Source organism: Berghia stephanieae, chromosome 1, assembly GCF_034508935.2.
Source record: "Berghia stephanieae isolate SIO BIC M18660-M18661 chromosome 1, UCSD_Bste_1.3, whole genome shotgun sequence".
In the NCBI taxonomy this organism is placed as follows: domain Eukaryota; kingdom Metazoa; phylum Mollusca; class Gastropoda; order Nudibranchia; family Aeolidiidae; genus Berghia; species Berghia stephanieae.
This window is the reverse complement of record NC_088360.1, coordinates 23,415,064-23,433,826: the sequence shown is the minus strand read 5'-3', so window position 1 is coordinate 23,433,826 and position 18,763 is coordinate 23,415,064. Positions and strand designations below refer to the sequence as shown.

The window sequence follows — 18,763 nt, the reverse complement described above, 5'->3', positions numbered from 1 at the left end:
TGAGAACTTAAACTTGATATATATATATATATATATATATATATATATATATATATATATATATATATATATATATATATATATATATATATATATATTCATCTGATATCAAAATGTTTAAAATAACTAAAAACCGAGGGGGAAAAATTGATGATCGAAAACCTTCATTTGAAATATGTATGAGTGATGTCGACATTTTAAATCAAATCAAAACTGATGAACTTATCACCTTAATAAAAATATTCAATCTGTCCATGTTGTTCATTATTATTCCTAAGTGTTTCTGGAAATTTCTAAGATTGTCAGGTAATCCACAACAAAAGTCAATTAATATTCTGTTTATCACAATGATTTCAACCTTCTTTTCCAACCTAACTTTTCAAGTTATCAAATTGATAATTAAATGTGAACACAAAGCTTCTAGATGCAGTGGATTATCAAAATATTGAGCAAAAATGAGTATAACAGCTGCAAAAAAGAATGAATATCTTAAAATAGAACGCTCCTTGGTTAATATTTTAAAATTATTTTTTTTTAAGCTGTCATAATTCTTTTTGTTTAAAACTTTTTAGAATCGCTGGTGATGTACATCTAATCCTTTTTCTTATTAGCATTCCTTTTACTACTTCCACTTTTCTTCTTGTTATTGTTATTGTTGTTGTTGTTATTATTATTGCTCTTGTTTACATCTCCATCCCCTTGGTCTGTATCCTTTGTCTCCACCAGACATGACTTGGTGCTAGATTTGGGCTCTTCCCAGCTCCCGAAGAATAATCTACAAAAAGGGGCATCTATGGGAGAAAGTGGATCTTCCACATCTGCTATCACAAGAATAAGGCGGCCAATTACAAATCCCACTAGAACAGTCAGATACAGAACCTCAATGGGAGCATTAAGCAGTCTGTAGTGGTCAAGTAGAAACACCAAGCTAGCCATCACAGCCGATTTGGTAAAGCTGAAGATGAAAACAAGATATTCTTTATTAAAGGGAAAACGAAATCTAATTAGAAAAGAAGAGACCTATAACAACTACATCTATATTGAACACATGTCATATCCAATGTTGCTTCCCTTATTTATGAACAAATATTTCTTGTACCAATATAATCAAAAAGCTTGTACAAAATATGTGTATACATTTTATATAATATTGTGAAAGTATTTTGTGGTTTTCTTTCCCTTTATGCTGTAATATATGATTTTTGCATTTCTTTCTATTTATCACTCACACAAGTTATTTCTATCGTGCCAAATAACAGTACGAGCTTGTGAGTATGTATAATCGCATAATAAAAATATAACGAGTTTAATAAATACAAAGAAATGAAAGAATATTTTATTTCCACACCTCCAAGTAAGATTCTTAGACATTTCATGACCAATTGTATGGCAATAGTACTTCGATTCACCATAATTTTTGTTTTTCTTCATCTGCTTGAATGATGCAAATATAAGAGATGAATTAAAAACTTACTATGATAATTCCAAAAACTCATTTGTCTTTGGTGTCCACAGTCCTCTGATAAGGCGTTCGACAATTTTTAGTATGCCATAGCCATTGCCTACGAGGGAATTAAAATGACACAGGTATAACTAGAGGATATGTAGGAGCTCTAAGAATCATTAAAATAAATGTGCATCAAATGTCACAAATAAATACTTGAAAATCTCTAACTTACAACGTGAATGTTCTCAAGTAAGTCTGGAAAGCTAATATTGTATGATACTACACCCTGAAATAAGTAAGAACAGGAAACAAAGGAAATACTGATGAAAAATTAAATGTGATTTAACTCAACTATAGCCTTTCACCCTAAGCAGAGCATAGGCCATCAATGTTGATGATGCTTTACCATCTGATTCCTCCCTTGGTCATCTTCTACAGTTGTTTCCATGAGTATCCACCACTCGAAGTTTCCTCAAATGGGTTTAATTGCTATTTCTTTTCCTATTTCATCTTGCTCCTCCTTAAGGATTCGCCCAAGAAATGATTTACTTCCCTTTTATTTAATAATTAATAGTTGATTTCCAGTCTTTGTATTTTGTAATCCCATTGTGTTCAGATAATAAAAATAGATTTCTTTCTAATTTGAAATATTTTCTATATTTCACATTTTTCACAATATTCACAACTGTATAAATTGAAATTGCTTGACTCTTACAGTATGCAGCTATTTTATTGATCTACTTCGTATTGTTCTTTGAAATGATTATGCATGTCAATTCAAAATTACAAACTAACTTACCTTTAATAATTCCCCCAAGCATAATGATCAGTGGGGCTTTTGGATACAGTTTTGCAGCCTCAAGGACTCCCAGGTACACAAATCTTAAACGTACACACTCTTGAATGCAGGAAAGTGGGATGATGACAAATGGGAACCTTGCTACCTTGTATACAATGTCAAATGGAGAATAGTTGACGGCATACCTAGTGAAAAAGATTTAATCAGGAAAATTTATTTGTGGGTTTATGCACTCCAACTCATTTCTTTGACATCTATCTAGAACATTTTTTAAAACAATCTAAAGATTAAAAAGCTGAAATGAACCCCCCCCCCCCCTTTGAAACTAATTATGAAGATGGAGATGGATTTGTCACCGTTTGCTGGATGAAGGAGGAAGCAATTCCGAAAACAGGCCTTAGATAGATGGACACTGTAGGGAAATCACAACGGGGGGAAGGTCACTGAAGATATGGAGCCAGTAGACAAGTTGACTGAAAAGGGGGGGGGGGGGGGGGGGCAAATGCTGATGGAAAGCATATATATATATATAAAAGAAAATTTTATCTTGAATACTTAAAACTTTGTAATATGAGCTAATCTTATTCAAAAAGATAGCTTTCCATTGCCAAGCAAACTGGATTCAATATTTTATAAATTGTTTTAGGATAAGTCTCTACATGACATAGAAATTAACCTTGAAGTCTCTGTTATATTATCGCAAAGTGACATTACAAAGACATAAGCCAAAAAAGTTTCACAAGTGAAAATAAAATTTTGTGACCTTAGTTGACTAGAGTTATCCACATGCTTTTCTTAAATTATAAAAAAATAAAATAAAGACACATAAACCTACCACACTGCAGTTAGTAGCAAAATCAATTGATTTTGTTGCAGAATATCAAGAAGAGGTTGCGCAAAGAAGAAACCAGCGATGAATGCTCCTGACAAGGCAGTGATTATTGTACATAACCAGGAAGTAAAAGGGTGCTTTTGTCGAAATTTGGGACCTGGTAAATATAAAAACGAGAACATATAAGTATACATGAATAATAATAATATAAATAATAATAATAATAATAAATAATAATAATAATAATAATAATAATAATAATAATAATAATAATAATAATAAATAATAATAATAATAATAATAATAATAATAATAATAATAATAATAATAATAATAATAATAATAATAATAATAATAATAATCATCATCATCATTCCTTTTATACTGCTAATATTCATATTCAAATGCTCTAAAGCAGAGCAATTTAGAATCCTAACTCAAAAATCAAAACATAGAATACACGCACAAACTAACTCAAAGGTTTGCACAATGGATTGCAAACAGGAAAATGAATATCGAAAATCTAGCCCTAATTATACTTATTTAAAATATACTGTTTACATTGTAATTTTTTAGTTTCTAAAGATATAGAATCATAGATGTGGGAGGTAGCATACTTAAAAGATAGAGTAATACATGGTGGATTAGCAAGAGAGGCTTCTAATAATAGCTATCTAGAAAGTAAACACAGAGTTTGTATTTGAATTAGTAAGTAAAGATAATCAGGAGAGTTGGCATGATGAATATATTTTTACACTTGACAAGTAATCTTCAATTCAACTTTCCTCTCCACAAGCTGCTAAATGAAAAGTGGTTTTGTTTCCCTGATCAGTGTTGCAAGATCAATGATATATCAATTTTTTTTCGTGATAATAAGCAAAAATCCATCTCAGACATCAACTACCAGTTCTACAATCAATGAAAATAATGTTTGTTCATCATCACATGCTTTTCATTTTTCTTTTTAAAAACTATTACCACAATGAAAAGCGTGGGAATGTGATAGTTTGTCTTCAAAATCAAGAAAGACACTTCTGTTTAGAAAACCCTTTCTACGGATGAATTATTTCATTTTAAAATATGTATTTACCAAAACAAAAAACAAAAACAAAAAGGAGTCAATTTTAAAAATAAAAATGTTGTGTTTAAAATGAACAAAATATTTATAGCATTTTTCTATTCAATCCTCACCTAACTGAATAGAATCATCTCGTACAACCATTGCGCTGATACTAAAGTCTGCTATGAAGAAAAAAGGGAAGAACTCAACATTCATGAAAAATTCCCCAAATAGTGTTAGTGTTTTGTATACTTCATCCATGATGGCTGCTACAATTAGTTATGTCTCCCTGTGCGAAGCCTGGGGAAAAAAGAAAAATTAACTTTATTAATAAATAATAATAATAATAATAATAATAATAATAATAATAATAATAATAATAATAATAATAATAATAATAATAATAATAATAATAACAAATAACAATATAATAATAATAATAATAATAATAATAATAATAATAATAATAATAATAATGCACAGACAATAGTCATGCTTGCTACCATCTGGATGGGACATTAGAATATAGCAAAGTACTTTCTGTTGATACATACCCTTGCAGACTATAATTATGTAATCAGACACCACACTGATACACACCAAGGTACCTACGTACCTATGAGAGTTCTAGTCCTTGAAGGGTGACACTCGAATGTAAATATGCTCTATCATCAATACTCGTTCAATGATTTAAGTTTCGTAGTTTCCTGTTCACTTGGTCTTCATTATATGTTTTTCAAGCAACATATGAACACTTTCCATCAGACCCAGCTAACCAATCACTGCTGGGTGGACAGGGGGATCAGAAAGAAATCTCGAATTGCACCCGGGATCCATACTAGTCTCTTTGTGTGTAAAGCAAATGTTCTACCAACTGAGTTGTCGGGAACCCCGTCATTTCAAGGATATGACAACAACAGATCACTCCCAAATGAGGTCAAATAAAATGTGTGGAAGACAATAATGTGATAATCCTTCCTTATTCTGGTTCTAGAGACATTATAGAGAGATCACCCAGTGTAGTATCAGTCATATCAATCCAACAAGTTTAAGACAAACCATAAAACATTTCTTCATTCTGAATGTTTTTGCTCGTTAAAAAAGGCCTTTTTCAAATACACCACAGTAAAATAACCTAACGCAGATGTGAGCTGAGAACTTGGTCAGTATGTTATGGGTCTGATACTGTATCGCACTGTGCCATCTTTCTTGAGAGATTTTAAAATCTTGAATACAATTTAAGATTTTCATCAGATCGGTCAAAACAAGACGAAACTAGTCTCTACTTATTTTTAAGAATAATGTCCTCTTTCGAAATATCACACAGAGAAAACCATTAAATTCAACCGTGAAAGTGAAAGAATTTGTTTGTGGGGAAAAAAAATATCAAAACACTCGAGTAAAACTAATATGAAAATTTGGTAAGTGAGACAATTGGTTGGCTTGATGATGGTAATGGTAGAAGAGGAAAATATCTATAAGAATAATTCATAACAACGACTGCCAATAAACGCTTATTGAGAGAGAGAGAGAGAGAGAGAGAGAGAGAGAGAGAGAGAGAGAGAGAGAGAGAGAGAGAGAGAGATAAAAGCCATTCAGAGTTTAAAAAAACAAAACTTGTTGCTTGTCTCGATTTTGTTTTTTCAAAGTTGAATTCGAGTTGATTGTATATATATATATATATATATATATATATATATATATATATATTATATATATATAATATATAAATATATATATATATATAATATATATATATATATATATATATATATATATATATATATTTTATATATATATATATATTTATCTTATTTTTTTTTTTTTATTTTTTTTTTTTGGGTTATCTTCCTACTCTCCCGGCTAACGGCAAACGTTTGCTTCAATTTCACTGAGACATGTTAAAAGTAAGCTGCCGATTCTTCAGTGAAAATGATCTGCAGCAGACCAGACATGAGCTGTGTTATTTGGTTAACATAATGGGTAATATTAATATACCTTATAACAAAGGATAATCTCTACTTTATCAATTTATAAATATTTTATTTGTCTTTCCTGTTTTGCCTAAAAAAAAAAAGGAGGCGTCAACTTACGATCTACGACTACGACTTCTTATTTATGATTTTTTTCGACTTAGCACTATTCTATTGGTGAAATAGGCACAGATGGACATACTAAATACGAGCCTTCTAATAAAGTTAAAGCTCTTCCAAATTGCAAAGCTAAGCTCAAGTTATCGGATTAATATGCCCCAATAATAATGACAAAAATGATTTCAAAAATAAATGCCTTTTTATTTTTCTTGGCGTTTCCATTTTACCTTTAAAAAATTGTTGAAACTGCGAATAAGCACTTCGTTTGTGGTAACCTCGACCGACGTGTCTAGCAGTCAAGAGTCAAGTGTCAAGTCAGTAGGATGACCTATGACCCAGTGTTGCCAGAATCGATTACAAAATGATTGCCAGGAAGTTTATATAAATAACATAGAATTAAACGAATGAGAATACGTACGAAGCCTAAAAAGTGTCCACCAATGAAAGCATTCAGCGCCATTTTGTTGTTGGCTGAGAATGTAGTAATTTCCATTCATTCGGTATCTATGTCAACATAACGACACAAGAAAAACAACAAACAATATCAAAATCCACAATAAAATGTTTCAGAACTGTTGCGTATATTTATGGCACAACGAAGCTGTCAAAAAATGAAGTTAGAGAATGTGTGTAATCATGTATTATAATAACCTGTAATGTGTTTTCCAACCACCACATCATCTACTACTACAACCACCACCACAATATCATCACTAACACTACTACTACAACCACCAGCCCCACATCATTATCACTACCACTACTACTACACCACCACCAGCACATCATCATCACTACCACTACTAAAATCACCACAACCACATCGTCATCACTACCACTACTACTGCAACCACCACCACCATATCATCATCATTACCACTACTACCACAACCACCACCACCACTACTACTACAACCACCACCACATCACTACCTCAACTACTACAACCACCACCACAATAGCATCACTACCACTACTACTACAACCACCACAACCACATCGTCATCACGACCACTACTACTACAACCACCACTATATCATTACCATTACCACTACTACTACAACCACCACTACCACCATATCATTACCATTACCACTACTACTACAACCACCACAACCACATCGTCATCACTACCACTACTACTGCAACCACCACTACCACCATATCATCACCATTACAACTACTACTACAACCACCACAACCACATCATCATCACTACCACTACTACTACAAACACCACCACATCATCATCACTATCACTACTACTACAACTACAACCACCACCACATTATCATCACTACCACTACTACTACTGCAACCACCACCACCATATCATCATCATTGAAATATTTTTTTTATTTTTATTGAGCTTTATATAGTGCAATATCTACTAAATGTGCTCAAAGCGCTTTACAAGGGGTCCTTGGTCAACATTTAACATGTAGGACGGGACATGACGCCTGTTAGGCGATATTACAATTTTTCGGACAAAGACAATTCGTTAACGGCCAGGTACTCATTTTACACCCGAGTACGGTGAGAGAATGTGAGTAAAGAGCCTTTTCCAAGGACTCAACTATGCGCCGAGCGCGAGGCTCAAACCCAGGACCTTCCGATCCGGAAGCGAGTGTCATACTACTAGACCACATAGCCGCATCATTACCACTACTACTACAAACACCACCACCACATCATCATCACGACCACTACTACTACAACCACCACCACCACCATATCATTACCATTACCACTACTACTACAACCACCACCACATCATCATCACTACCACTACTACTACAACTACAATCATCACCACCACCACATCATCATCACTATTACTACTACAACTACAACCACCACCAACACCACATCACCTCACTAACACTCAGTACTACAATCACTACCATTAGGTTTTGGAGCTTTACTTCATTTGAAATAAGGAAACTTCGGAATTGTATTTGGCATTGTGTTTATAAATCATAATATAATTCTAATCAGTTATCTATTTAGAACTAGATACTATACAATATGTATGCCAAATACCACCCCAATTCCCCTTTCTTGTGTGCGGGAATTCCTCGTTCGGCATTGAAATTGAGTGTGAGAGAGTCATCACTACAGAAACAATTATTAAAAACAAGACTATGACACGCAACCACTCACACACGAGGCTATACTATTTATCCTTTTCTCTATATAGAATAGGACAAGACAAACAATAGCTTGACTCTCGCTACACTTCGCATTGATGTTTGTCGTCTCACGAGTTCAACTCTCGGTCGACCTGTCAATATTCCTTTTTGCCTCGGACGTAATCATTAATAGAATGTTGTGTGGTTTTGACCGTGAAGAAAACCTTAAGAATTGACATTTATATCATTTTAGAGAGATCGTTTTGAATAATTTTGAGTTAACCGAGCGAGCAGCAACTTGTTTTCCTGAACGGCCGATCAGCGCTTGTTTACTATAGTAACGCCATTCCCAGCCAACATCAAAATGGCGGATATTTTTCTCATCGAGGCCGCTGGTTGGTTAACCAATAAGAGCACCGTACGGTTTCCATTGGGTAAATTCCTTGATAAATAACAAAAATTTATTTATTTATTTATTCATTTACTTATATTCATTAATTTTTTAATTCATTTATTTCTTTACTTCTTGATTAATTTCTTTCCTTTGATACCTTTTTTTGAGTTTACATTTTATTCGTTCATCCATTCATTCTCTCGTTGTTCGATCAAATAATATGAAGTGCGTGAAACACAAAATCAAAATACTAGATTGTCATGCATCGCCGATTAATGAATGTTAGTCTTTTGTTTTTATAAAAGAATATGAGTGGTCGACGTATATTTAGTTGCAGGTCTGATAATCTATTATCACGGACTCATTGTTGGAATGGAATTCTCAAAAAATGACGCAAAATATTATCCAATACAACAATGTTAAACCAGGCCCATAATTGCGTTCGGATGTCAGACCTGCATTCATGAACACGTCGTTGTGGCCTAAAGAATTCAAATCGATCAAACAAATGAGACGAAAACAGCAACAGGATTAGAACAATGTAATCAGCAGTGACCCCCCCCCCCCCCCCCCCTCTCTCTCTCTCTCTCCGACTTACATTCCGGTGAATAATCGCAGTTTAGGCCTGAGCAAAACCAAATACCCAAGTCCCAGGTGTACATATCAACAGGTCTGTTAAAATAACGCTTTTTTATGGGCCTAATTTTATCACTGTTGTAATGAACACTATTTTGCGTTGGTTTGAGAGCATTTCCACCACAGCAACGAGCCCTAACAATTAGGTTGCCAGACCTGCCAATGTATACGCGTCGCCCGAGTTGCATCCATGGACAAGGTGCGAAAGCCACATTGGATAGGTGAATGAATAAGAGGAAAGAAAAAAAAAAGACCCCAGCAAAAGTTGAACTGTTTGCTTTTAAGCAGCGTGCTAGGAAATTCACGAAGCTTTTAAGGGTTATACGGCACTTGCGCCAATAAAAAGACAGGAAATAGGACAGGAATAAAAAAAAAAAGTCTAGCGTTATTAAAAGCACATGAGAATAAATAGGCACGACAAATAGGGAACAGATGTAGATTCCAAGAGCACACTATCAGTGTACATAGTTTGGGATCACCTAAAAGTCTCTCCCAGACATAAGCACAGGATCCCACTAAAAGGAATGCATTCAAATGCTTACAACACATGATATTCTAAACAAAAGTAAAATAATAATATTACAGTACATTTTGTTTTTGTTTGTTTTTAAGGGTTTTACGGCGCTTGCAACACATTTAGGTTATATCAGCGCCAGTAAAAAGGAAGAAAATGGGATAGTAAACAGTTCTAGAATTACAATTAAAGCACCCAAGAAAAAGTAAGACATAGGGGAACTGGGAACAAATAGGGATCAGATGTAGATTCCTCATCCGGACACAAGCACAAAATCCAACAAGGAGGAATACACTCAAATGCTTACATTATACATTCAAAATAACAAATATAACAATGCATAACAGAGAGACGATTTACATGGAAAAAAATATCTCCCAAAACAATAACTATGCATTTGACTGTTTCCCTCCCAGCTAGGACTCCTACCAGGGCGAGGACAAAACCAAGTAATATCATTCCAAGAAAAAGACAGAAAGCATGTTGGAAAACAGATATAAGGGGATAGAAGACACAGTATGTACCCCCCTGTCCACTATGGGAGGTCAGGAACCCCACCCAGACGGTTTGATCTCAAATTGTGAATAAAAAATAATGAGACAATGACATATTTTCATAATAAGACACATTTTAATCAAATGAATGATAAATCTTGATACCTGCTCTTTTGTAAACTATCAGTCGTGACAGTCGTAACTAAAAATGAGTTTGTAAATTGCGGGTGAATTAATGAAATTGAAATCAACAACAACAGATTGTATAAACTACAAATCCATTTATGGACATTGTGACCCATCGTCTCAAAACGGTATTATTATAATCTACAAATACATTTATCAACATTGTGACCCATCGTCTCAAAACAGTATTATTATAAACTACAAATCCATTTATAAACATTGGGACCCATCGTCTCAAAACGGTATTATATCGAGATGAAAAGGACCCTGAGATGTGAAATACGAACTTTTGATTTTTTACAATATAAATAAGAAATGGTATCTATTCTCCCTTATAGTGAAAACGATTTAAGCCCAAGTGCTAAAGATGTGACGATAAATTCAATTTTCAGCTCCTAGTTCATCACGACATAATACCACTTGTGAGACGATTGGTCATCATTAAGATTTTTATTTCCTTTCTTCCTCCCCGTTTTTTTATTGTAACAAATATCAATAAAACCTCATCTTTATAATATTGTTTGTTTTTTGTTTGTTTTTAAGGGTTTTACGGCGCTTGCAAAACATTTAGGTTATATCAGCGCCAGTAAAAAGGAATAAAATGGGATAGTAAAAAGTTCTAGAATTACAATTAAAGCACCCAAGAAAAAGTAAGACAAAGGGAACTGGGAACAGATAGGGATCAGATGTAGATTCCAAGAGCATACCACCAATGCATTTAGTTTGAAATCACCTACAAGTGTCTCATCCAGACACAAGCACAAAATCCAACAAAGAGGAACACACTCAAATGCTTACATTATACATTCAAAATAAAAATAATAATACATAACAGAGAGATGATTTACAATGAAAAAAATATCATCTCCCAAAACAATAACTATGCATTTGGCTGTTTCCCTCCCAGCCAGGACTCCGACCAGGGCCAGGTAAAAACCAAGTAATCTCATTCCAAGACAAAGACAGAAAGCATGTTGGAAAACAGATATAAGGGTATAGAAGACACAGTATGTACCTCCCTGCCCGCTATGGGAGGTCAGGATCCCCACCCAGTTATAATATTGTGATAATCACATGAGAAAACTTTGGCAAAGGTCACATCTAAATTATTTTTAAAAGTTGATTTTATTATAGGAAGGTGAAACACTTCAAATTAAAACAATATGAATATCCACTTAGGCAATCATGATATTTCTTAAGCAAATCATTGTGGAAACCAGAAGATATTTTAACATAAAAGGCAAATAGGTCTATTTTAAAAGTTTTCGGTGATTTTTTATTTTAGCAGCTGGATAGCCAGATAGCTCAATAGGTTGATCCCTTAACTCATAAAACTGAAGAACCTTTTTTACGCACCTAGTTTGTGTTTTTGTCGCTTTTCTTTTTGATCTCTTTGTCAACACAATAGTGATTTATATAAACTAGATCTATTAATTAATGATTTGTTTTGCTTTTGGGGGTTTTACGAAACATGGAATTTTCACTTATGGAACATTTTGAAGCCAGTCAAAAAGGAAGGTGATGGAATTATAGTCTGATCTGTCCTTTGAATTAACAAGCACCCAGGAAAATAAAGGAGGCGAACTGCAATGAGGTCGAACAGGTGGATCAAACAGCAATTTCTTCATTTGATGATTATTTCCTTCTTGGAAAAAAAAAAAGAAAAAAAAGAAGAGCGAGAGCCTAAGTAAGACTACGCAGTCTCATTCTTGCTCTAAATCACAGCCTCTATAACTTTATTTTTTACCCCTTTCCCCTTAAAAGGCGCAAAATTTGGGAAAGGCGGTAAAAAATAAAGTAATAGACCTGCCCAGCAGAGAGGGGGAAGTTTAGTTTTGTTTTTATTGTTTTTAAGGGTTTTACGGCGCTTGCAACACATTAAGGTCATATCAGCGCCAGTAAAAAGGAAGAAAATGGGAAAGTAAAAAGTTCTAGAATTACAATTAAAGCACAAAAGAAAAGGGAAGACAAAGGGGAACTGGTTCAAATAGGGAACAGATGTAGATTCCAAGAGCACACCGTCAAAGTACTTAGTTTGAGATCACCTAAAAGTCTCATCTAGACACAAGCACAGGTCCCAACTAAGAGGAATACACTCAAATGTTTACCAATCATATAATATAATATGTAAACTTAACATAATACAATGCATAACAGAGAGATGATTTACAAGGAAAAAATTCATCTCCCAAAACTATAACTATACATTCGACTGTTTCCCTCCCAGCCAAGGAATTCCGGCAAGTATCAGGACAAAACTAAGTAATCTCATTCCAAGACAATGACAGGTAACAATTGAAAAACGGGTATGGGGGGATAGAAGACACAGCATGTACCTCCCTGCCCACTATGGAAGGTCAGGATCCCCACCCAGGGGGGGGGGGGGGGAAGTTTAGTCCCCTCCCACCTTCCAACTCTGGCAAACTCAAGCACCCTATATAAATATATCCTAAAAAACAACAGAATAAAAAAAAAAAAAAAAAAAAAATCAATAGCATTACTTTAGTTGACTGTTGGAATGATAAATCAACAATCTATTTTTAAAAAATAAATAAATAGCATTTAAAAACTTTAAAAACAAACATAGGCATCTTTTAACACAACGAACAATAAGTCAATAATTTGTTCATTTTTATAATATCTTTCATTTGATATTCATTTCAATTAAAAAAAAAAACATACAGTCCATTTCAGGACAAGCGGGTTATCCTAGGATGCCATTCTTTATTTAAATATCAAACCTCTTTTTTTAAAAAAATAATTATTCATTTTTTAAAGACTAAAAGATTTTAAACATGAAGCGTTGACATTGTAAGCAGAACAAACCTTGGCTTTTTTTTTTTTGAAATTGGAAATATGAGTTGTTGTTTTTTTAAATTATGAGATAGTCTACTTGTCCTCGATATCACATGAATTTTTATTTTTTTTAAAGACAGCCTTTTACGGTTTAGAAGTCTGCAGTGGGACTGTTAATGACACAGCTGTAAAAATTAGGAAATTATAGGTAAAATAAAATACCAACTTCTTTATACTTAAACAAAGAGACAAATCAGAAGTTGAAACATACCCTGCAATTCGTTATTTTAGCCTAAAGATATTTTAGGCCATGCATCATCCATATTTTAGCTCGGCAGCCAGTTAACTTTCAGAGTAAACACAATTTTTAAAAACATTACACAAAAAAAAAATAAATAAAGCAAACAACCCCCCCCCCCCAAAAAAAAAAAAAGCAAAATGAAAAATTGAACTAAAAAAAAAACAACGAGAATAAAACAACCCCCCCCCCCCCCCCCCCTCCGCTCCACCCAAAAAAAAAAAAAAAAAATTAAAAACAAAAAAATACCAACAAATAAAATTTAAATTAAAAATTTTTGCATTATTTGGAAAATCATAGAGTGAATCGATAAATGCCATTCTAAAAACTGCTACATTCTAGTGTGTAAAGTACAACAACTTAAAGCAAACTGAAGAACCGCTTAATTGGGATGAATGGTAGAAGATGATGTTTTGTTGTTATTTTTATCTCCAAATAAAATTTGATACAATCGTTGGGACAATGTCAGTAAATAAGATGAGTCAATTTACTCTGACACTGTAGAATAAACTTTCGAATATGTTGTTTATTAAGTTGTCACATGTCAGCAGACTCAACTCTTTCGGCGCGGAGGCTACATTCGCATTTCCGTCACAAAATGGCTGACACTTGATTGAGGCAGCATGGGGAATGATAAGCTGAGACAAAGCGACATTCGAATTCAGCACAAAATCTCAATTACAATACCCCCTTAGGGCCAATTGAATGTTTTGATGAAAGAAATTATACTATTGGTTCAATTTATAGTACTTTTGGAGAAAGTTTTAAGGAAACAACAGAAATGAATAGCGAGACTAATCAACCCATGTGGGTAACAAGAGTCTGATTAAATTTATCTCTCTCAGGAGTTGGCAAAGGATCCTCTCTAATAATAATTTCTTTTAAAATAAAAAATATAAAATAAAAAAATAAAAATAATAAAAAAAAATATTAAAAAATAATAAAATATTTAAAAAAAAAAAGAAAAGAATCCTCTCTAAAATGGAGACCCTCCATTAAGGTGGCTTTTAATACATATTCACTAAGACTAAGAGAGATGATTAACAATAAATAAATAAATAGTGTATTACACAAGCTCACATCAATTTGGAAAAGGGACTTTGGCTAGAGTCTGTGCGAACCAATTGATTTCATTCCTGGCAAAGACAGAAAGTCATAGATGGAAAGAGACAATGGACATATTAATAAGTGCAGAAAGATCCCTACCAATGTCTTGTATACATCAAGCTATGGCCTTCTGAAATCATTAGATACCTACTTCTCTTTTGTATTGATTTTGTTAAATACAAAATCAAAAAAATCAATTATAATACCAGCTTTAAAATAACATGAGCAAGCAAACAACTCCAAAACAAACAAATATATTTTTTGTCAAGGTGACCAGGTTTTAAAAATTGAATTTCAAGTCCAATTTATGAAACTTGATTAAATTGATAGCTTTTACTAATGAGAACCAGTGCTATTTCTTAAATTGTAACTTAATCAAATTCCGTTACTGAATGAATTTCACATAAAATTTTATTTTCATCATCTGATCATAGCTGCCAACTTTTCAAAATGCAAAAACGTATTATTATACGCGGTGCGGCGCGGACGCCTAATTCCTGTCTTTAAATGGCATATTTATTAATGTACTTAAGTACTAGAATGGTCAGAACTGTAATACTAAGAGAAGCTTACCTTTATCATCATACTGGGTAGGCATAAGTGATGGGGAGGTGGTGACAGAAGCAGATTACTGAGGCTTGGGCTTAACAGCCTCCTTTGTGGCTGTCTTTGCCCTCTTCAGGAACTCTGAGTCAAGTGAGGAAAAATAAAACTGACTTCAGGGCAGCCTGAGCACAGACATGCTTTCAGGACTTCTCATTGTCAAGTCTAATAGCACTCCATGCTATGACAGTGAGTTCAGCTCAGAGTTCCTGAAGAGAGCAAAGACAGCTGCATTGCTGTGAGCATTAGTTTTTTTTTTTGTTTTTGTTTTTCTTTTTCTGGATTGGCCAAATCGTACTTAGTATGATTTTATCGTACTGGTTGGCAGCTATGTCTGATTCATCTTGGCATAATAACAGATTGAGGTAAAGGTCAAATATATATATAAAAGTTTGATATTTTTCTTTATGAAATAAAATTATCAACTTTACTGAGCAAATTGCGGAATGACAAAATAACAATTATATAAAAATAAGACTTCGAAATTTTGTAAATTTAATACAGGAATGAGAAACTGAATCAATATTAAATAAATGGAAATTGGGTATAACATTTTGACCTAAAATACAAAATATGGAAAGAGGGACTGGCAAAAATATTTTTATTATCATTCAGTCTGAGGTCATGTTGTTTGTTTTTAAGGGTTTTACGGCGCTTGCAACACATTAAGGTCATATCAGCGCCAGTAAAAAGGAAGAAAATGGGATAGTAAAAAGTTCTAGAATTACAACTAAAGCATCCAAGAATAAGGCAGACAAAGGGGAATTGGTTCAAATGGGAACAGATGTAGATTCCAAGAGCATACCACCAATGTACTTAGTTTGAAATCACCTATAAGTCTCATCCGGACACAAGCACAAAACCCAACAAAGAGGAACACACTCAAATGCTTACATTATACATTCAAAATAAAAATAATAATACATAACAGAGAGATGATTTACAAGGAAAAAAATATCATCTCCAAAAACAATAACTATGCATTTGACTGTTTCCCTCCCAGCTAGGATTTCGGCCAGTGCCAGGACAAAACCAAGTAATCTCATTCCAAGACAAAGACAGAAAGCATGTTGGAAAACAGATATAAGGGGATAGAAGACACAGTAAGTACCTCCCTGCCCACTATGGGAGGTCAGGAACCCCGCCCAGAGTCTGAGGTCATAACAGAGGATGAAATGCAATGGATAACATGGAACAACTTCCAATAACAGGTCAAGGCAAGAGATGAACACATGAAGGGATACAAATATAAATATTTTGGATTAATGCTGATTTCAGTTTGATTATTCTGGACTAAACAACAGAACATTTCATAAAGTAAATTACCAATGTTTGCTTGGCTGAGCACTTTTTAGGCATGATTTCATAACATAACATCAACTATATTAAGATGAGACTATGACAAAAGATTGTTTTTGTGACATTCAACTATGTCTACTATTATAGCAAAGCTGCCAAACCATAATGCCAGTAAAACGGAAATTAAATTTCTAAAAAGTCACACTTTTCACTTTAAAGATCAGGATGTTTTTCCAAAGGATAAAAAAAAAAGAAAACTATCCGTTATATTAAAATTACCTGAGTGATTTTACATTTATTTATTGATAGGTTTGATATAATGTAATTGCAAAGGCTTTTTTCACAGGGAATCTTCAACCCTACAATGTAGCCTAATTTCCCCCATGACATTCCACATCACCAAACGTACACGAGCTTACCAAAAATCAGCATGCGAGGATATTTTGTTACTTGTATATTATTGGTTACGGTTTCTGGGACATGTGTGGAGAAGAGACTGAATAGAAAAGTTGGTAACATCTGGGATGATCGAAGGAAAGAGAGCTATAGGAAGACAAAGAATGACTTATTTAAATAACCTAAGAATGGCCAAATGTAATTTTAAAAGCAACACAGATTTCATGCGCACTGCAGAGGATCGTGATTTGTGGAGACAGCTGACCGGCAACGTGCTCAAGAGCACAAGTCACGATGGATGATGATATTATCAAGTCTGGCTGATCATAGCACGCACTGAACGCAACACTGTTAAGACAACAATTAGCTAGAATGCTCATAAAATCCTGAGTGACCTTCAATTTTGAGTCAAAACAAAGGAATATTAATAATAATAATAATAATAATAATAATCTTTATTGTCCAAATTAAAGGCAATTCATGTGAGGTAAACAATGCTCAGTTTGGTTCATGGTATGAACATCAACACATTTACAAATACAGACACAGCCATACACGAACATACACGCTTGCACATTGTTTCTACACGTGTATACAAAAGAAATGAGCGTACATACAAACACATATACATACATACATACATACATACATACATACATGCAGACATACATACAAACCAGCATATCATCGTATATGCATGCCTACATTCATACATACATACATACATACATACATACATACATACATACATACATACATACATACATACATATATACATACACACAGACACACACACAGACAGATAGAACGATACGATATATTTGCTGGGACAGCAGATAACCATATTATAAATATAGTGTCTTATATTAAGAAGAAGATGGCAATGATTGTGATGATGATGATGATGATGATGATGATGATGATGATGATGATGATGATGACTACGATAATGATGATGATGATGATGATGATGATGATGATGATGATGATGATGATGATGATGATGATGATGATGATAACGACGGCGGCAATGTCGATGATGATGATTCACGACACTGCTTCTCGTTATTTTCATTGGTTGTCTCATTTTTCCACAGAAGATTTGTTAATTAATTTTATGGCGGTTGGAATGAAGGTTGTCTTATGTCGATTTGTCCGACATTTTGCTTCTAGATACCGTCTTCCAGAGCGCAGAAGTTGGAATTTTTCGTTCAGCGGATGCCTCTTTTCGTTGATAATGTTAAAAGATTTCTTCTCAACTGCATTAATATAAGTTGTGTCAAGGCTTCTAAGGTCTGTGTTAATTATTTTTGAAGCCTCTCTGAGGTTCTATGTAGTTTGGATTTTTCTTTTGTTCCACAGCTTCCATACCACGTTGTGATGCCAAACGAAACGATACTCAATATTAATGACTTGTAGATTTGTATCATGGTCTTTCTGTTCACATTGAAAGACCTTAATTTTCTGAGTATATACAAGCGCTGGTTACATTTTTTGATGACATTGTTGGTGTGCGATTCAAATCTTAGACTGTTATCTATAATTACACCAAGGTATTTAAACGTTTCAACAGTTTCAACCGCCTGATTGTTAATTTTTGTTATTTGTCTTGCTCTTTTTCCTATTTTTCTGTGATCAAACAGTTGTTCCTTTGTTTTTGTTACATTGAGCTCTA

The 18,763-nt window shown here is 33.7% G+C and overlaps 1 protein-coding gene across 1 annotated transcript; it reads right to left on the bottom strand.

Annotated features, from left to right (window-relative positions):
• Nucleotides 1-121: 121 nt before the first annotated feature.
• On the bottom strand, nucleotides 122-6,532 carry LOC144963545 (trimeric intracellular cation channel type 1B.1-like). The gene is made up of 6 exons (XM_078897607.1): nucleotides 6,459-6,532; nucleotides 4,270-4,438; nucleotides 3,082-3,235; nucleotides 2,247-2,431; nucleotides 1,475-1,562; nucleotides 122-955 (listed from the first exon to the last, which is right to left on the bottom strand). The coding sequence occupies exons 2-6, from the start codon at nucleotides 4,397-4,399 to the stop codon at nucleotides 592-594; spliced, it is 921 nt and encodes a 306-aa protein (XP_078753733.1). The 5' UTR covers nucleotides 4,400-4,438; nucleotides 6,459-6,532; the 3' UTR covers nucleotides 122-591.
• Between the last annotated feature and the right edge of the window lie 12,231 nt (nucleotides 6,533-18,763).